Source organism: Sceloporus occidentalis, unplaced genomic scaffold (genome assembly GCF_023333645.1).
Source record: "Sceloporus occidentalis isolate IW3139 unplaced genomic scaffold, rSceOcc1.0.p SCAF_135, whole genome shotgun sequence".
NCBI lineage: Eukaryota > Metazoa > Chordata > Lepidosauria > Squamata > Phrynosomatidae > Sceloporus > Sceloporus occidentalis.
Genome location: NW_028317115.1, coordinates 352,001 through 374,173, shown reverse-complemented (window position 1 = coordinate 374,173; position 22,173 = coordinate 352,001). Strand labels below are relative to the sequence as shown.

The window sequence follows — 22,173 nt, the reverse complement described above, 5'->3', positions numbered from 1 at the left end:
CCCCCCATTTAACACTCCACCCCCGCCCCACTTACCGGTACTTCTGAGTCTCCTGTCATGTAGCTGGGGCAGCGTGTAGACTCACGCTGCAGCCGGAAGGAGGCGTGTCAGAGATCAGAGTTCCCCGCGCCGGCGCCGAATCGCGTACACATCTACACTCTGCCCCAGCTGCACACCGGGGACTCTGAAGTATCGGTAAGTGGGGCGGGCGGGGGGGTTAAGACAGGAGGATCCAGATCCCCTGCAGCTGCGGGGGATCTGGATCTTAGTCGTCTCATAGTCAGACTTTGAGGTCTGATTATAAGACGACCCCGATTATAAGACGAGGGGTATTTTTCAGAGCATTTGCTCTGAAAAAACCTCGTCTTATAATCGAGCAAATACAGTATTAATAATATGGAAAGATAATCTTCCATGCCCCCTGCCCCAAAAACCTGAAAACCCTCAATTTTCGGTCGATGGTGGTGTGGATAAAATGTATGTGGTATGTATGTATGTATGTACTGCGCTATGTTAAGCCTTTATAAGATGTGTGTTAAGAATGAGTTGTGGTGCTTAAACTCATGAAGATGTAGAGAAATATCACAGGGTCAGAGCTATATTTTAACAAAAGTAGGAACAAAGGTGCTATAAACTGTGAAAGTAAAGATATGCCAAGGAAGAGTATACCATAGCAACTTTGGAATTGCAGTGAACTAAGGAAATATTGGTCTACTCAATATAATCCCTATTTAATTGTAAATTTTCTTTATTAGTACTCTAGTTACGAAAAAAATGTTGACCTCAGCAATCACGGAGCTTAGAAAATACAACCAGCCAGAGAAATGTACATAGAAACCCCTACAGATTCAAATTTAAAAGCCTTACACACTGTATAGAATTACGTGCCATAGGATTACTCAATGCAGCACTGTTAATTCAAATGTTTTGTGGAACAGCACCTTTATTCTATTTAGATTAATGCAAGTGTTCGGCCAGACAGTTGGATACAGTATTTTAACTCAGCTGTCCCATTAATTCAAATTTTTGTTTCATTTTGCTTATTTTAGAACACAGGATTTAGAGGAATATGGAATTTATGAAGGCTTTAATTACTGGGGGTAACCAGTCCCAGACTGGTCATCTGGTACACCAGGACAATGCCCAGTGGGCTGCTGGCCATCGACTCCCCTTACTTTAGTGGCAGATCACGTGCGGCCTTATGCTTTTTGAACATGAGAATATCAAGCACATTAAGTCCAATTTCCTGATAAAGTATGTGTGGCCAACAGACTTAATGCGCCAAGGCCAACTTGTGGTCTGTCTGGCCCTGAAACTAAATTTCCGTCCTCGTGCTCCTTAGTAATAGTAACAGAATCCAGTGCTCACTTTCATAGTCTTATTAACACCGTGAAGGAAAATAAATTAAGACCCCCCAAATAAACAGGAAACTACCATTTTTCTACCAACTTCAAGATAGAGACCAAACCTTAGCTTTAGTGTACAGAATTATATACTGTATACAGCAACAAAAAACTCACAATGAACTATATGATAATAATAATAAGAAGAAGCATAAAACCAAGAAAAAATACAGTTAAAATATAGAAAAATATGGATAGAAATAAAAATTCAAAATAGAATCAATTAAAATGTAGAAATATAATCATAATTTGATGGCAGATAAGAACCGTTCAGTGCATCTAGTCTGCCCATCGTTTCTGCTGTAAAGACTCAGATCCTAATCAGTCCTTAGAGGTAAGATAGATTTGTGTCCTGGTTTAATACCGTCACTGTTTTTCTCATAGATAAATATCGATTAAAGCAATCAGGTGATGTTCCAACCCAAACTTTTTCCTCCTCCTGTGTTGAGTGTCACGCTGTGAGTAAAGCTTTCACTCTGTTCCAGCAGTGATTAGTTTGCCAGTTGATAGCTGCCACCTGTGTTGTGTGTCCTTCTGAGCCTCTATTCGTAAAACTAAATACTATTCCTATAGTGGAAAATAAAAACACTAGTGCACATTGGAATGGGCTTTATTAGAAGGAATAAAATTGAAGTTACTTTGAAAAAATGCATTGGGCAGATATAATATGGACCCATAACTAGAAACCACTAGAATAGGAGGTGTCCTTGTAGAAAACCTTCTCACTTGTCACTTATTGCACATGTCCCTGTTCCAACAGGAGATAACAACAGGAAGGCAAAAGTTAAAGGTGTGGTGACATAAGTATTGATGTCAATGTTTATGCCAGTTGAACTCTTCCTGTATCACATGTGTCTTTTGATATGTTAACGAGGGCACACGTACAGTGATTCAATATGCCTGTTGAATGCAAAATCTTAGTTCCGTCTCTCTCTGCCCACCATCCTGCATGGATGGGGTAATCGGGTTATGTTGGACCTTTAGGTTGCAGATTAGTCTTGGAAAGTGTTGCATTGTATGTTGGGCTGTCACTCATTTATTGTATGTTACTGTGTTTTTGTTTCTTATTAAATATCTGTTAAAGTAGACGAACCTTTGAGATATATTTTTATATTTGGTTTAAACACCACAAAAGGGAGGGGGAAAGCTGCAATGAAGAAGGGAGAGTAGGCTAGTGAGTGTGTGTGTTTGTGTGTGTGTATATATCAGGGGCGGACTGGGCCGGGGGGCAGGGGGGCAATTGCCCCCCAGGCCGCCCTAAATCCGGGCCGGTGGGCCGGACTGACGAGCATTCAATGCGGCTGCGGCCGCAAAGTTAAAAACTAAGCGGCGGCCGCGAGCAGGATTGAATGCGGCCGTCATGCGTACCTGGCGTGGGGGGGAGGGGGGCGGTCCGCCCCGGCTGCCGCTCATCTGAGGGGTGCCACCATGCCGGCACGCCTTCAGAAACGATGCGCGCGGCACAACATTGAAGCCACGCCCACCGTCTTCCGCGCTCAGTGCACCGGAAGGACAGGAAGAAGAAGAAGAGGAGGAGGAGGAAAAGTGAGCGTGAAAGAAGAAAAGGTAGGAAAGAGTGGATTAGTAAGTGTGTGAGAGTGATGGGTGTTATGCTGAATGTAAGTGTGTGAGAGTGATGGGTGTTATGCTGAATGTAAGTGTGTGAGAGTGATGGGTGTTATGCTGAATGTAAGTGTGTGAGAGTTATGGGTGTTATGCTGAATGTAAGTGTGTGAGAGTGATGGGTGTTATGCTGAATGTAAGTGTGTGAGAGTGATGGGTGTTATGCTGAATGTAAGTGTGTGAGAGTGATGGGTGTTATGCTGAATGTAAGTGTGTGAGAGTGATGGGTGTTATGCTGAATGTAAGTGTGTGAGAGTTATGGGTGTTATGCTGAATGTAAGTGTGTGAGAGTGATGGGTGTTATGCTGAATGTAAGTGTGTGAGAGTTATGGGTGTTATGCTGAATGTAAGTGTGTGAGAGTGATGGGTGTTATGCTGAATGTAAGTGTGTGAGAGTGATGGGTGTTATGCTGAATGTTTGTGAATGAGGGTTTCAGATAGCATGGATGTGTAAGTGTTGGGGGATAGCTTGGCATAGGGAGTCCGTAATCACATTCCTTTCATGCCCAGATTCCAGCATGTAGTGGCTGCCTAGGCATGATAGGAGTGTGATTGCTGTTATAAATAATTTTTTGGTCCAACTTCGGTGTGTTAACACTTTTATTGGACAGAATAATTCAATGACAGTATTAATATATATATATATATATATATATATATATATATAATTGCAAACAGCAATCACACTCCTATCATGCTAAGTCAGCCAGCACATGCTAGAACCTGGACATGATAGGATTGTGATTGTTGTTATATATATGTGTGTTTGTGTGTATATATATGTTAATATTGTTGTTGATTTTTTTGTCTAATTTTGGTGTTACTTTTAATAAAGTATTTTAAAGTTTTTTTTTGTTTTTTTTCAGTTTTGGCCAAGTGAATGCTGAATTTTTAGTTTCAGTCCAGAATTTTCATTTCGTTGCATCCCTACTATATACTATGCCAGTCACTAAAGTGGTAAGCCTACACCACATCAATGTTTGGCTTAGTATATAGTGATAGGGGTTGTCAGTGTCTGGCTCAATGTATAGGCACACATTGACGGTGGTACCGCATAATCCCTAAGCATATAATGATAACAAATATGCTGTACCCCTGTCAATGTTTGCCTAACCATAGAAACTATGCAGTTTTAAAGTGTGTGTGTGTGTGGGGGGGTGCCACATACAGGATCTGCCACAGGTGCCAAATACTCTAGGTACGCCCCTGCATCATGCGGCTGTCAGACCCAATGGCCATGCCTCAGCTCCTCTTCCCACGTCTTAAAAGTGGTGGGATGAAGAGCTGAGGCATGCGGTGCGTGCACGCCGGCCACTTTAATTTCATTAGGCGCTGGTGGAGTGACTGCCGCACGACGGCCGCTTTCAATGTCGCTCGCAGCCGCTTTGATGGTGCAACGGGCCAGTTGACTAGACTTGCCCCCCAGGCCTTAGGCTGCCAGCCCTCCCCTGGTATATATATATATATATATATATAGTGTTAGCATGTCTGAGTGTATACTGTTCATTTGTGTGTTAATGTATTGAATTAGCGTGAGTGTCTCACTCAGCGTATGGTGTTATTCAATGTATGTTAGTATGAGTATGTGTGTGTTAGTATTTGGTGTTAGCATTAGAGTGTGTATGGTGTTAGAGTGCCATGGGGTGACCTTACAGTTAGTGACACCAAGGAGAGGGGAAGGTAGAGGGAGAGTTAGAGTATGTTTTGTTATGTATACGTGTATAGTGTTAGAGAATGTGTGTGTTAACGTATGGTGTTAGTAACCTGAACCCAGCCAGAGCTGACCCTACCATATACGTGAGCTAACAATACTAATCTGTAGTTTTCAGCTGCACAGGATACAGGTGGCACCGCTTTGGTAGGCAAGCCATAAGTTTGAAGGCAGTAAGGTAAAGGTATATATGACTGAAGGAATACTACTTCTAATTTTATTTTAGATATCAATTTTATATGCAAAATATTAATAAAATATTGATAAATTAATAGGTACTCTTAGAAGCATATACATGCTACTGGCAGAAGACAACTTTGGTTACTGAATTAAATTAGTGGTACATTGAAATAAACCTCATATTGATGAATAAAAGAGTAAAACTAGTTTATTAAATGTAGCATTGCATCAAGTGTTCTTTCTTCTGTTAAGCCATGTTTTATTAACTATATATTTTGATTTTGTTTTTGTAAAAATTATATTCCCGTGTTTTGATTTCTTTAACATAAGCTGATATATAATGATTAAGTTATGATACCTCCCTTAAGGAATTTGAAATTCACTAAATGTCAGCCTTGTTTGCCTCAGCTGACAAAATAAATAAGATAACAAGATTCACATTGAACAATGGTTTAAATTGCTGCCATGGCTACACTCATCTCTACAGACAGATAAATTCCTTGATCACTGATTTTTATCTCCTTTCTTTATACTTTAATATTTTTGGAATTATAATTAGCACATTAAATTGAGTTACATAGAAAGTGAGATGGTTTGGTAAGGTGATTTTATAGAAAAAACATGTTCTCCAGTAATGCGTTATCAAAAGCTGTTAAAGAAAAGAAGTGTTTCATATATATTAAAATATACAGCTGAAATCGCACGCCTTTCCTTATTGCAGGCTAAGGCTATGTGACTGCCATGCAGTGATCGAGCATGGGATTTCATGGAAGGTGGCAGTCAGTTGGCCCACCTGGTTTGCCCATTTTGTTACCTTTTGTAAAACCTCAAACCGTAACTGGTTCTTCACCATGTCTAATGTGAAAGATAACTTAGTCCAACTTTGGCCGGAAAGGTGTTCCACTTATCCAACTTCTCAGTGAAGAGCTAGATTACTTTGACGCCTCTAACCTTCCAGTTTAAGACTAAGATCAAACATTTCCTTCTTTAAAACATGCATCTCTTCTGTAAACATTTTATGTATCTTCTCGCCTTCTCTTACCACATCTTCTCTTCCTCGCCTTTCCTCCAAGCTATAAATGTTTTGATACCTTACGAGCCATTCTTTATATTCTCTCCAGGATAATGATATCTTTCTATAGATAGGGGTTCAATACCTTTTAAAACTACGGAAAGGAAATAGTCTAAACATAAATAAAACATGAATTTACATATTTTATTAGTCTGAAAAAGTCACGTACATGAAATTCACATTTTACAGGTAGGTGTATTATTGATTTTGAAAAAGGGGGATACAGCAACACCATTTTCAGTTTTGTCTCAAAGGAGTTCATGGACCTTTTTGATGTATTGCTCATTCATCATTAACTTTTATTACCTAAAATGTGTGTTCAGCTGAAAAATATGCTTTCCATTTTTAATGCAATGACAATATGTACAAAAACACTCTTAACCCTGCAGTGAATTCAGCATGTTTACTACACTTACTGTAAAATCATTTCCTTTACCCCAAATCTGATAAAAAAAATCTCTCTATGAAATTTTGTTGTATGCTATTTTGAACCCTATTGGAGAAAACAGTGAACTAAAATTACATGTGCCTAATATTTTGAATGCTTACATGTATCTCATTGGTTGTTACTGCTAACATTTTGGTGCCTCTTACTAAAATGGAATCGTGTATATAATATTTGTAAAGTTATTTAGTAAATGAAATAAAGATTCATATAATGGGATTTACCATAACCGTCTTTCTTGTTTAAATTGTACAGCACTGTGAAATATGATAGTGCTATATAAATTTATAAAACCAATAATAATAAATAATTTGTTATGGAATCTGGAATTATATAATTACCAATAATCTAACCAATATATTTTTGTTCATTTTATAAAGAAGTATGTGAAAGGATTTGGTTACTCTGAGCTTTTTCATAGACTAAAAGGCAGAATATTTGTTAAAACACAAAATGACTAATGTACCGTCGAACATGCATTAGATGCAACAGCATTCGTTTTCTCACACTTTTTTGTTTAAGGGCTCAGATTGGCTCCTAGAAAACGGAAGCCGGTTTAGTATAAAACACAGAATTGTAATATTGTTACAAATTGTTATTGTGTGTTGGCTAGAGTTATAACTCAATGAGCAGAAAACAGAGAGCTTATAAATCACAATAAAGAGCAGATATATTTGAAAGTCGATCTCACCAGTATAAGTAATCAGGGGGAAGCCTATTCTCAGAAAATGTGCTCCAACCACCAACTTTCATTACTGCTCATTTTGACCCCTACCATGTCCCTGATGGTGTAGCATAATCTCTTTTCTCATACTTCCCACGTATGGTCCTACTCTGCAGAACCACAATGAGGACAAGGTTAGGAGAACACAACCTGCTGCTCCCAGAGTACCTATTAATACGCAATCCTTGGGTAGGCAGCAAGACAAGGGAGGTCTGTGCCGGTAGAGAACTTTCTATTCCAAATATCACAGGAGATCAAGACGGCAAGAACTCCTATTACTTGGATCCGAGTCATGGCTGTACTTGCTGTGGTTGCACCAGAGTTATTAGTTGTTACTATTTATGTTTAGTTGAGGGTATGCATTAGGCTTGCTCAGTAGATGGAAAGTCAACGCACTACACTAGGCACCTTGGAAGAAATACAATACACAACATCAGTGTCATTTGGTTAATTTATTTTTTATTATTAGTTAAAGAAAATATTATGGTTACATCCTCCAGGAGCTATTCATCTATGACCTCCAGTGTTTTTAGCCTCTGGCTAAATAGTGATGACTCCAGTAACCAGGTTTGGTCTGGCTATAGAGAACATACTGGGAAATGCCCAATGGGCCTATTTGTGAACTGGAAAAGATGTGATCATCACTTAGTCCGGGGGCTGTAAATATAAACATGTCAGAGCCAGCCTGACCATCTTAGTAGCAGCCCAAGAATAATCGCACCGGTCATTAAAGACTCACGTAATGCTGAAAAACAGAAGGTGTTATGATTTATAGACAAGTTTAGACATTTGGAAAAGTCATTGTTGGTTGCATATTTGGGTTCACTTTTCCCAGTCAATATCCAAAAGTATTTTGTGAAACCTAATTATCAAAAACATAAAGGGTGGTAAACCTTTGAAATAGCAAATTAAGTACAATATTTGGGCACATTAAGACCTATGGGGGGTTACCCAATATAATTTCCTTGGATAGATAATGAAAATAAAATAATGAGAGTGGAACATTCACGATGAATACTACTTTGGTTAAACCAACATAACAATGATAGCACCCATTAACTGATATGTCCCATGAACCCTTTAACCAATAATCAGGTATTTAAGAAAAACGTGGGGGATTTAGGAAAGGCAAAGTTCGTGCAAATCTTGAAGCAGCTTCATTGTCTTTAAGTAAGTCTTTACAGTTACATTACTCTCCTAGAACAAAGAAAAACACAACTTTCCTCCCAAGCGATAAGTTTCTTCTCTGCCACAATTGCCTTCTTATTATCCTCAATAAAATCATCCACTCACATAAAAGCTGATTTACTGCCTAATATGTTGCTGAGAAAAGATATTTGATTGTGACTACAGACACAGAATGTGTCTATATTTGTTCAGTGTTTTTTTTTATTTATTTTAACGGTATTATCGGTAGTGGCTTTAATTAAGATTGAACTCGTGAGTAATTAGTACGAAACGTTATCTTTTCCTGCATGTCAATTTACAAGTTACAAATGAAATTAACCTATGCCGTCAAGCCCCCTTTTCAAAACTACATAGCATCTGTGAAGACTATTACCTCTTTTATGTGAAAAAAATGCATTATTTGTAATCCTGCTACGTTCATGGCTATGTCCAAAGGGAGCATTAATCTTTTACAAGTCCCCAGAGATCTTAGTCACGGTTTCAGGAGCTTAATTAGTCATGAAACTGTCCCTGTTTCTTCTACCTATAAATATCAAATCAAAAAGACACCCAGAAAATGATATCATAACTTGGCATAAAACTGGATCAATGTGCCCTGAGACATAATACCATATATCTTCTTCTGCGTCTTACAAGCCATAGAAATACGTCATCGTAAATAAATGTCCCCCCCAAAAAAAGTGGTACTTGATTTATTTTAAATGCAGGGGTCGTTTTGTGTCGAAGGATATGTCGCTGCTTGGAGCAAATAGTGTTAAACGGGATTGTGAAGTGAACGCTGGGAACACAGAGGTATTAGAATTAGCTGTGTGCAAAAGGAAACGTGCTCTCACGCTGCAAGTTTCCAGGGATTGCTTCTGTTATGAATTGAAAAGTCAGGATATGAGTTCCAAAGCAGACGCTCTATGAAGACCTCTAAAGAACACATTAGCTCCTAGTTATGATGTCAAAGCAAAGGGCTAGTTCTACACCATAGCATCTCCCGACAATTCACTGCTAACACAATCAAACACCAGGAAGCATGCAATGTGAGGCTATTATGGATATTTTGCTTCAGTGACAGTGGTCTTTTCCACGGGCAGGGAAAAGCTGCCTTTATTTCTTTCTCATGACTGCAAGATTTCTGATACGCTCGCTTTCTGGACAAAAACCACCCAAGCAGCTGTAAAGTTCAAACAGGAATGATTTGCCAATTCCAAGGATGTTAACAGTCGAGTGGGAGTCTGAAGGACTGCAAACGGTGGGAATCGTTATGATCATTTGTGCATCTTTGAAACTGCTGCATCTTTTGGGGCTGATCGACTTCTCCGAAGGTAAAGTTATTACTTAGATTTGTATCTAGACAGTTTGTTAGCTTTACACCCAATATGCTAAAATAAAAAAAAAATGTAAAAAAAAATGAATGAAAGAGAAAAAAGTAAAGGAAAAATCCTTAAATTGAAAAATATTTTGAGATCAATATTTAGACGTAGCACAAAATGACGTGTGTTGGGATGACTATGAAATGTTTACTGTACTTGAAAAAATTAATCAGGGACTGTAACTAGGAAGTTATTTCTAGAATAATTACCCCTTTCATTATCATAATGATGAAGCACAAATGTAATGTTTTAAATGTGTATGTATATCTATATATATATATATATATATATATATATATATATATACATATATCGAAAGAGGGAGGGAGAGCAAGAGAGAGAGAGAGAAGGGGAGAGAGAGAGAGAAAAAAAAAGAGAGAATGAAAAGGAGAGAAGAAGAGAGAGAAAGCGAGAGAGATAAAGAGAAAGGGAGCGGCAATACATTCTATTTAGATAAATATGGATATAGCGAGGCTAGACAACTTCCACACACTGCACTGGTTTTGACTAATGAGTGCAACACTATTACACTCATTTGGTGAAATTGCTGTCTGCTGCGTATTTGAATGTAAATGCAAAATAAGTACAATAAAGATGCGACTTCTCGATTACAGCCAGATCATGTTCTTCTTTTTATTAATTTTTTTTCCAACGGGTTCGATTGTTATGAGAGATAAAGCAAAAACTACATATCATCTAGAGAGATGTGTTTTTCACACTGCATAACAGATAGGCTTGTGAATCTAATTGCAATTCCACGTTCATTCTTGTTTCCTCTGATATCAGTTTAATTATTGGAAGTAAATATTATGTTGGAACAAGGGGACTGCAAAATATGAATTATATGTACGTTGCTGCAGAGATTTCTACAGTTTAATCGTGATGGAACCAGGCTTCAGAGGCCCTGTATTATAATAGTGATAATGCCATTGAGACAGTAAGCTCTGTGGGCAAATAATAGTTAAAAATAGGAAATATTTATTCTAGAAAAATATATTTTAGTTAAACTTTGATACTTAGTAGTTGTCATCACAATGATGGAAATATTTATATGGACTGATTGTCAGTGTTCACTTACAATAATTGCTTAATACTGAATCTTCCCAAAATGTTTTGTTTTTTTTAAACATATGGTTGAAGCAGTCCCTGGGATAACTCCACAAATTATTACCATACCTCCCAGCTGTCCTGATTCACATGGGACAGTTCTGATTTTGAGGCGCTGTCCCCGATGTGGAAATTAGCCCCACAATATGGCGGGTCCTTCCCGTGAAAGGTCTTCTTTGTCTCATGTACGGCACGGCAGGAAGTGATGTCATATTGGCGGGTGCAGCGAGCGAGAAAGACTGGAAGGGATCTTATGAGCAGAGAAAATAAGGAGATGAAGGGTGTTGTGGGGGCCTGAGGGGGTGCGAGTGTGAAGAGTGTGTCCTTATGGGGCGAAAGATCCTGCTTTCATAATTTGTGATATTCAACATCGCTAGCAGAATAGTCCCAATGGCCTAACTGCCCATTTCGGGGGTAACATACCCATTCATTTACTATTATTGTAGTTTTGTAACTTAAACCTACATTGTCTATTATTCATTTCTAGTAAAATGTTGTGTTATGGGACCCCTCTGAGTAACAGGAGCGTGTAGGTGCAATGCCCCCACCTCAATGCGCCCTTAACTGCTTCTTATGCCCTTAATTATTATTTTTTGCTCGGGGTGTCTGTGTAGCTACTGGCACCAGACTGAAGAGACCAAGATACCATTTCTTTATGCATGAGCTCGCATATTTTTGCCAAATGTTACAAAACTAGCATAGCAGAAAAATAGCGGATATGTGACTACTCCATGGCTACTTGGAGCAAATAATTAATTTATGAAAAAAATAAAACACCCAATTGAGATATTATGGATGAATCCTGGCACTAAAAGCTAAATCATGTCCTACACATAGTCTATACGGTAGTTATTAGACTTGTGCATTTGCATTTATTTTATTTAAAATTTTAGTGCAAATAAATGTAGAAATAAATGAAAATGAAGGCGAAAGTTCCCAATTTTAATTTTTCCTGACTCTCTCCCACCTTCTCCGACAACCACTTCTGTGCGCCGTCTACGATTCTGTTTTTCCTTATCCGCTGTAAGGCAGTTAGGCTTACAGGCCAATAGAAAATGAAAGCTGGCCATCAAAACCTCATGATTTTGCCCCTTTCCACGGTCACTCCCACACAAACCCAGATATCTAGGAAACCAGGTAGAAATTGCCCGTTCCTGACATCACGCAAAGTTTCCATAAATATTGTGTAAGTGACGACATCGTGATGATATAAACATTGTGACACACGTTATGCAACTGTATAGGCCCGGCTGTGCGGAAAACCATCAACGATCATGTTAACGTGAGCAGGATAATTAAAAGGGATACAGGTAATTCTTTCCCAGGTGAGCAGCTGATGTAATGGGTTAACCAGTAATCCTGCTAGTTGATGTTTTATTATGAGAAGCTATTATGATGATTTTTTTCCTTAAGCGTGGACTTCTAAAGAGCGTCCTTATCCCTTCATATTGTTTACGTTCATAAAGTTGAATCAGCATATCAAATCTCCCTGGATAATATTCACTTACGTTCAGGGCTAATGAAAGGCTTAAAGGTTCTGTCTTTGGGAGATTAATTCTAAATGTTATTTACGATAGCTCAGCTTCCTGTTAAGAAGCATTGAAACACTGATAGGCTGTAAATTTGTAGTTAAAATTACTTATAGGTTTTAAAATTTTTAGTGCCATGGAGTGGGAAACATTTTTCTTCCTAGGATGTCAGGTGAAAAGTTTTGTTATAGTTAGTTATAGGAAAATAGTTTATAAATGACTTACACTTTACCTAGGGAAATCGATATTTCAGGACAAGTTAAGCACAAAAAAACCTACCCCCATATTTCCCCCCCTACAAGCCAAACAAAAATATATTTTTTAGAAACCCAGCCTAATTCAGTAAAAATTCTAGACATACAACATATAAATACATACACATTGCCAGATACATAAACACTATAACCCTCATAATCTTTTTGGCATCCTGACTATTTATTATAGTTATTATTTTATTTACAGTAAGAGAATTCACTATTGGTCATAGAATGATATGTAACATTTTGTGCTGTCTAGAGGAAGCCTACTATCCAAGTGTAAATGTAAGACTTTTCTCTTTAGTTAAAGTCAGAGAGGTCAGGGAAAGTTGCCAGCGCTGACCTGTGTGATATCTCCAGGGGGTCTAATGAGAGCCCAACGTGTTTGTATGCAGAAAGTGTTCTAATTGATTTCAATGGGTGCACTTTCCTGCCAGTGATTGGCACAAAATATGGATGTGGGGGAAGGCTTCGTGCTGCAGCTCTAGTGCTCCAGCTTCTTCTGAAGGTTAGTGTTTTTTATTTATTACCAAAACATGGATGTTACTCTTTGTAATCCTTCTTTGGTAACACTGTATGGGACATTAGAGCATGCCTCACAGAAATGTTAAATTAGAAATCATTTGCTTGATACATAGAAACATTTTTTGTTACATTTAGGCTTAACGCTATGTAAATTATGCTCTTTGTGTCGTTATGGTTTTTTTATTTAGGTAGCTTGCTAATAAACAATGAAGCAGGTACTTTTGGTGATTAATGATTGAACTTGGATTGTTAAATTTCTCTAATTTGGACTCCCACACAAGTAGAAGATAATAATCTCATTTGACTATCATTTGAGAATAATATAGAATATACATGTAAGAAATGGAAACTCTTAAAAAAGTCTGAAGAAATGGCAGTATTATTAAAGAGCTGATGATGGAGAACAGTTTAAAAAGCCTGTTTGTATCACTGATTGCAGAACTCATTCAATTTCATTTCAATCAATTTTCTCCTAAGTTCTTTGTGCTGTTTTCTATCACCGCCTAAAATCACAGGACAAAAAGAGATTGATAAAAAACAAAGATAATAGGCCACATTTAATCAGTTTGCTACATGAATTGCCTGCAATTTGTTGATAAAAATTGAGTGATTCATGCACTCGCTGAAAAAAAATATCTAAATGGTTAACATGTTCTCAAACTTACAATTTCAATACCCACTACCATTCAAAATAAATTAGAAAAAAAAAGTATTTACATACTACAGTATGTTAAATCTTTTATCAATCTCAAATCACAATTGGAGTCTGTATTATTGAGCCATTAAGTGATATTTTGCCAGGTTGCTCTATGATTTGTACTGCGTGTTGAAAATATTTATTTTGAAAAGGTAAAAACGTGAAACATTTTACTCTATTCTACTGGATACACCATAGTTATATAAAAACAGTGAAATATAGTTGTGTTTTTTATATATTGTAATTTAAGATTACATCTAAGTTAGAAAGGGTTCATATGGATAAGCGAGGAGGTTATTTATTTTTTTCTTTCTTCTTTCTTTACGAATAACTTGAACTATTGACAAGTGTATCTAGTAAGGAAAACAGTAGAACTTTTGTGCCATTCCCTTTTTAAGCATAAATAAAAAGAAGTTGTTAAACCCTGTTGATTTATGTATTTACCTATTTTTCATATTTTTTAGAGGGTTAGTCATCAACTAATTAATTGGATTCAACTGAAGTATTTGTGCGAGAATGCTGTAATCATTGCCCTTTTCGGGTCATTTTTATGTGAATCAGAGGGCTCTTCAGCTCACTGCTACAATCTGTTACTTTAGAACTGTGCGAATTAGAGAAGTTTAGTGCGCTAACAGCATTAACTCTTACATTCTTGATACTAAACCAGAATGACTCCTGTGTCATTCTGTGCTGCCGTTTTAATCTTTGTTTGAATATGAAGAACTTGATGAGTTAACATCTTTCAATCCGAATAATAACTATGCTAATAGTAAACAAATAAAGGGATACCCGTCGAATAAGAAATATCTTCACTGGTAGACCACTTATTATACACTGCTCCAAAAATTAAAGGGAACACTAAGATTACACATCCTAGATCTGAATGAATGAACTAATCGTATGTCATACTTTCGCCTTTACATAGTTGAATGTGCTGACAACAAAATCACACAAAAATTCTCAATGGAAATCAAATTCATCAACCCATGGAGGTCTGGATATGGAGTCACACTCAAAATCAAAATGGAAAACCACACTACAGGCTGATCCAACTTTGATGTAATGTCCTTAAAACAAGTCACAATGAGGCTCAGTAGTGTGTGTGGCCTCCACGTGCCCGTATGACCTCCCTACAACGCCTGGGCATGCTCCTGATGAGGTTACGGATGATCTCCTGAGGGATGTCCTCCCAGACCTGGAGCGAGACATGATGTCCCAGATGTGCTCAATCGGATTCAGGTCTGGGGAACGGGCGGGCCAGTCCATAGCATCAATGCCTTCCTCTTGCAGGAACTGCTGACACACTCCAGCCACATGAGGTCTAGCATTGTCTTGCATTAGGAGAAACCCAGGGCCAACCGCACCAGCATATGGTCTCACAAGGGGTATGAGGATCTCATCTCGGTACCTAATGCCATTTAGGCTACATCTGGCAAGCACATGGAGGGCTGTGCGGCCCCCCAAATAAATGCCCCCCCACACCATTACTGACCCACTGCCAAACCGGTCATGCTGGAGGATGTTGCAGGCAGCAGAACGTTCTCCACAGCATGTGAAATTGATTGTCCATCAGTGTTGCTTCCTGAGTGGACAGTGTAATTTCACAGATGTGTGATTGACTTCGAGTTACATTGTATTGTTTAAGTGTTCCCTTTATTATTTTGAGCAGTGTATTTTCTGGTATCTTCTTTCTCTGAACTACCTTGGCATCTTCGTGATTCGAAGTCTGCACCTAAAGGTCTCTTTCTGTTCTGTCACACTTGGATGGTTTGTGGAAGATTCCTGCTGCCATTAAATTTATTCCAGGCTTTGTGTTCCTTAGATGCAAAACTAATATTAGATGTTTTTAAAGTAGCATCTTTACCTTTTTCGTACACTGCATGTCTCACTCCTAATTGAAATGTAAAGAGGAGCTTTGACTCCTAGACAAGATTGTATATGCACATAGCTTGTAACAGCTGTCTCCTCCATTGTTTGATGTTCTAATTTATTTAACAATACGTTCATTTATAGATCTAACCCGAGGTCATGGGCACATAGAAAGTTAATCATATTTTTTTTAAATATGAGCCAATAACAATTAAAATAGTTTAAAGGGACTGTTAAATCCGTGCAAACATTCTTTAGTTATTGTTGTTAGAAAATGAAGATTTCTGTTTCTCCCCAGCTGCCTCTACTGAAAGCAAGAATCTTAGCATGCTTATTGCACATGCTCAGTAGATCTCCCTTTCTACTCAATAAGAGCTGAGCGCCTATTGAAAACAATAGGAATGGCAGCCGCCAATGACAAGTATGCTATCTGAATAGCACACATGCAATTGGTTTATGCTACTCTTGACTGACTCTGATGGGAGTGCTGCTGGGCATGTGGGAGATGTCTACATACTAATGCCTCCCGGCTACATTAGAGGCAACCAGGTAAGGACATGAGACGAGTCTAATTTCCGATTTCGTCAATAACTAAAGAATGCATGCTCCAGTTTACATATACTAAAACGCGTTGGACTCCGTGTCAAATTGGACTTCAATATGCATTATAAAATGAAAATACACTGGGGACTAGACCATACTTTTAATGAAAATTCTTATACCCATAAGGTTACATAGTCACTAGGAATAGAGCTAGACCATTATATCATACAGATAGATTAAAATAATTGTAGAAAATGTAATTTTGACTTTAAGTGGTATTTAATTGTTTTTCTCAGCTATAGCTTAACGGTCTTATAGTTTACAGTGTTAGTTTGGGTTGTGGATGCAATTTAAAGTTCCAAAACTTCTTTAGAAAATAGCCCTTCAGGCCACAATTCCAACTAATGCTAATACAAAACCAACAAACAAATTAAAACAGCAATAAAAAACCCCCCACTGACCTACTGCACAAAGAGATAACTATAGGGGTTGGTGTTCATACTGTGTGTGATGGCCCCCGAGGGTCTGAACTGTCAATGTGTCAATGCTTCTTTTTATGTACTGTTTGTTACAGGTGACGCAATTACCGTATGTTGTTAATATTGAGTTTAGATTGTAACTGGAAACTGAAGTGCTTCATTGTATGTATCAAATTCCTTGTCTGGCATCAGTTATATATATATCATGTTGGTATATAAAAAACAGGAGCACATTTTTGGGGGGATATTCTAATGTATAATGTATTTTTTCACGTCTAAGAATAGGTATAGCAAAGGTAAAGTAGTGAAAGAAAGTGGGAAGAGGTTAATAACAATTGAAGAGAGGCACAGACTGAAGAGGGCAGTTAGGAGACTATTGGGAGATAATAGCAAAGATATAGGAGGCACTGTGTTAATTAAAGATTAATTTAAGATTAACTCCGGAAGGTATTGGGAACCAAAGGAGGGACAACACAGTGGGACAGCAGCTAAAGAGAGATGGGATAGGAAAATAGCAAAGGTGTTCAGGTTTGGAGGGGGGAAAGGTGGGAGAGGGGCAGGCGAGTTAGTAGCGAGTTAAAAAAAATCTAGATGGGCTATCATAATGGAATCAACTTGTATTTTGTTAATCTTTTTTTTTTTTTTAGAATGCTTATAACTATACATTTTAGTGCTATATTGCATGCTGAGAATACATTTAAATAAAAGAATTACATTTGTGGGCATTTTTCTGGAAATTAGTTTATGATGAGATATAATAAAGTACATTTTACTATAAACACCAATAGTTTTTCATGTCAGCATAAAATCAGACTGTCAACATCCCAGGGAATGTGCATTAATCTTGATTTATGCCAATACTAGATTGGTATGTAAAATGCCCCTGGTACTGAAAGGTCAACACCTCATTGATTGTAGATATGCAGAGACACGCAGAATGCAATTTCAGAAGATAAGTTAGAAGGCGAGTGTGTCCTCAGTGTAGAGGTGGTACTGGAAACCAAAGGAAGAGATTAGTTGCCCAAGACAGAAGATGTAGATAGAGCGGTTGGATATCAGAACAAATTTTAGCGAAAGAAAACATTTTTACCTTCTGTAGGGTCTGAGGTTTAAATCACCAGGTAATCCAGATATCCAGGCCATAGGCGAATATATGACGATCAGTAATTACTCAATATTGAAGAAGAGATCAAAATAATTATTTTCAGTGAACAGTTAGAATTATTAATTTATGGTTATTAGAAACCTGGATATAGAATACAAGGGCTGAAGCAGTGGAGCATTATTGGTTTTATTATGTGTGGAGAAAGTTGATTTAGCAAATACAGCTACTGTATATTGTATGGTAAGATGATCACAATACTGAAATACAACACATGATAATATTTACATTTTTCACAGATGTAATTCCTTAAAAACCCATGCATTGTTTTTCTGCTTAAAGAAACACTCCAGTCCTATTTGTATGTAAAATGCATGTTGGAGTCCAATTTGGTTGGACTGCATTGTAGTTTTATACATGCAAATTAATTCCTTTTTTTGGATAATTCCTCGTGGTTGCCTCTCCTGAAAGTAGAATGTGTACTTAAGTATGCTTCCTGCACATGCTCTGTAGTACTCCCATTAACAGCCCATTGTGACACTTCCTCATTCCAGGAGAGGCAGTCAAAAGTCTTATTTTCTATCTCCAATAGCAAAAGAATGCATGAAAAGAAAGCAATGAACGAGCTAATACATAGTAAACTTTAACTCACTTTAAAAAACTATTTGGGGGTAAACTGTCCCTTCAAACAATAAGGTTTTGCTGATAAGAGTAAGAGTGTCTATTCCCATAACAAAAAAGGTAGATAGAGAGAGAAAGATAGATAGATAGAGAGAGAGAGATATAGATAGATAGATAGACAGACAGACAGACAGATTAAATGCTCTATGGAATTCTGTATTTCTGTATAAATGTTATTTCCCGGTATTACCACTGACATTTAAAAAAAAATCTACAAATAATGAAAGTCTGTAAATATTTTAGAGATGCTATTTTCTATTATTAATGGTTTGTCACAATAAGAAATATAGGTCAATAGTGCACTTACATGACTGAAGCAGACACCCAGTTTTCCCCAGAAGAAAGGTTTAGCGGGCCCAGGTAATAGTATAATTGGATCTGGACCATCATATTCCAAGAATCTCATAGAGTATTGAACTTTTAGAAATGTTACAAAGAGACAATCAACAAATACAAGGGTAAACCTAAGGTAATACACCAAATTTATACACCCATCAAAATTCCACCTTCTGTGTGTACCTATGTCCTATTCTTCGGATGTGCAATTTTCCAAAATAGTATATTTTTGTTGTTAAGTTTCTGATTGTTGTTGATTCGTTCAGGCAGCCGTTGTAGATGTCAATAGAATGAAGGAATTTAACCCCTTAACGACAATTGCCGGTCCTGGCACGACACGGAAAAGCATGTGCTTTACGACAATTGACGTGCCAGGACCGGCACGTCTTTAAACGGGTGCAGAAAGCGATCTGTTTTCGCTTTCTGCACCCAAAAAACGTTGCTGAATGCCTCGACCTCGAGGCATTCAGCAACGCCGCTATCGGAACGAAGGGGCCATCTCTGGCCCCTCCACGGGGCGTCAACATCCGCCATACTTTGTATGGCGGCGGACGCCCGTATTGAAAGCGTTTAGGAGGCGATCGACGATCGCCTCCTAAACTTAAATGGTGTCGCTGGAATGCCTCGATCAGGAGGCATCCAGCGACACCAAACACTTACCTTTCGATGGGCTGTGACCGCTCCGGAGAGCGGTCACAGCCGCAGCTGCCGATGATCTTCGCCATCAAGCAAGATGGCCGCTGCCCTGTAACAGGAACAAAAAATTTTAAAAGTTCGCTAGACGGTCCAGACCATCTAGAGAACTTTGGCTCCACTTGCAGGTTGAATACAGGTACTGCATTCACCATGCAAGTCAATGGAAGCCAGCTTTCTAATCACAGTGTGATTAGTAAAAATAAATTAAAAAATAAAATAAAATTTATAATAATTAGAAAAAAAATAGTAAAAAACTAGTAAAATGTAAAAATCATTTCCCACTGATGTCACTATCAGGGGAACCTCCAAGTTGAAAAAAAATGTTAAAATTTTTTTTTTAAAAAGACAAAAAAAAAATATATATATATAAAAAATATATTTTTGTGAGCAAGTCCTAAAATTAGCATATTAGCTTAAAACAATTCTCGCATGGAAAGAGTTAAAATACTGGCATATTAAATGCCCGTGGGGTGTCTACTTTTAAAAAAGGTATGATTTGATGGGGTAAATTGAATTGGCCAGGTTCAACAACGTCCCAATTAACACCGGGGGAAGGATGGCCACACACCTAATTTCCAATTAGAAAAATGCACACGTACCAAATGTGGCCTTTTAGTTCCCACAAAAATGACACACCCATGCATGTGGGATATCACTGCACTCAGGAGATGTTGCTGAACACATTATGGGGTGTCGTGTGACAGCGGCATATACCAGGAGCTGTAAATCCATACATAAAGTAGGTGTGTGTGGGAAAAATACACACACAAAAATACTACTGCAAACTTTGAAAACATGCTGGTGGTAAAATGTGTGCATGCAAAGAGTTAAAATACCAGCATTTAAAATACCCTGTGGTGTCTAGTTTTGAAAAATATATGGTTTTGTTGGGCACACTGAAATGGCCCGGCTCAAAGATGTACCAAATAGGGCATGGGCAGTGGATCCCCAAATGCCAAAGTTCAACATTGAAAAATGCGCATGCCCCAAATGTGGCACTTTTGCCCCCAAACGGCCAGGCAAAATCCTTCATGTGAGGTATCGCTGTACTCAGGAGATGTTGCTGAACACATATTGGGGTGTTTTGTGATAGTGACATATACGAGAACTTTTTAATTCATACCTGAAGTAAAATGTGTGTGGAAAACCAAATGCAAAAAAATTACTACCACAAAGTTTGACAAAGACTGGTGGTAGATATGGTGCATGGAAAGAGTTAAAATACTAGCATTTGAAATACCCTGGGGTGTCTAGTTTTCAAAAATATATGGGTTTATTGGGCACACTGAAATGGCCCGGCTCAAAGATGTACCAAATGGGGCATGGGCAGTGGATCCCCAAATGCCAAAGTTCAACATTGAAAAATGCGCATGCCCCAAATGTGGCCCTTTTGCCCCCAAACAGCCAGGCAAAATCATTCATGTGAGGTATTGCTGTACTCAGGAGATGTTGCTGAACACATATTGGGGTGTTTTGTGATAGTGACATAAACGAGAACCTTTTAATTCATACCTGAAGTAAAATGTGTGTGACAAAACAAATGCAAAAAAATGACTACCACAAAGTTTGACAAAAACTGGTGGTAGATATGGTGCATGGAAAGAGTTAAAATACTAGCATTTGGAATACCCTGGGCTGTCTAGTTTTCAAAAATATATGATTTGATGGGGTAAATTGCATTGGCCGGGTTCAAAGATACCCGAAATGGCACATGAGGGGAAGAATTACCAGATTTGGAAAAAATGGCTTTGAAATAGCAAAACGCTACCTGTACTTATTGCCCCATAATGGGTAGAAAAAAGCAAAAAAACATAAAAACATTGGGTATTTCTAAACTCAGGACAAATAGTAGAATCCATTTAGCAGGTTTTTTCATTACCTTTTATAGATGAGTAAAAGATTTTTCAACTAAAAGTTAGAAACAGTCATTTTTTTCTAAATTTTTCACCATATTTTATACTTTTTTTAGTAGTAAATAATATGATACAATCAAAACAATGTCATCTAAAGAAAGCCCTTCTTGTCCTGAAAAAAACAATATCTAATGTGTGTGGGTTCAGTAAACGGGAAAGAAGAAAATTACAACTAAACACGAGCAGCGCAGAAATGTTAAAACGGCCATTGTCACGAAGGGTACAAAAAGTAAAATCAGCCTTTGTCACGAAGGGGTTAAACATGGATACAGCTATACTTAGTATAACAAGACCGAGGACCAAACAATGTTTGATGTTTTTACAGAAGACTAGATGAGCCTAATCTTAATTAATATCTAATGAGAGTGGGTGAGAAGAGAACATCAGAACAGGAAATTGATAATGCTGGTTCTGCCACACGCTGCCGTCATTCTCCATGATGTTAACATTCTCCAAATGTAGGCTCAGAATGTATTTCCATAACAATTATGCTGAGTGACAAAGGAGCTCTAGTTCCGCAAAAACCTGTGACGTTCACAACTCACCTTTGATATACAAATAAGAGTTTTGGGAGCAGAATATTTTTACTGGCACGGTAAATACATTACACTAACGGATGTCTGCCAATGCTGACCAAGCATAAACTAGCCTAACAGAGCGATTATAAAACATCCGCTCCGAGTCACACATCACTAAATGCAATTGAATCATAGAAGTCATTCAGAAGTATTC

At 37.9% G+C, this 22,173-nt stretch overlaps 1 protein-coding gene across 3 annotated transcripts in view; it reads left to right on the top strand.

The window, feature by feature from the left end:
- The window catches only part of LOC149281321 (Kv channel-interacting protein 4-like), a 156,255-nt gene that overhangs the window by 82,464 nt on the left and 51,618 nt on the right, over positions 1-22,173 (top strand). Inside the window, exon 1 of one of the 3 annotated variants that reach the window (XM_089499408.1) lies at positions 9,548-9,659. The exons of the other annotated variants lie outside the window; for them this stretch is intronic. Within the exon in view, the coding sequence (XP_089355534.1) occupies positions 9,548-9,659 (112 nt within the window). Of the gene's footprint in view, positions 1-9,547; positions 9,660-22,173 lie in introns of those variants that run through there. 3 annotated transcript variants of the gene reach the window in all.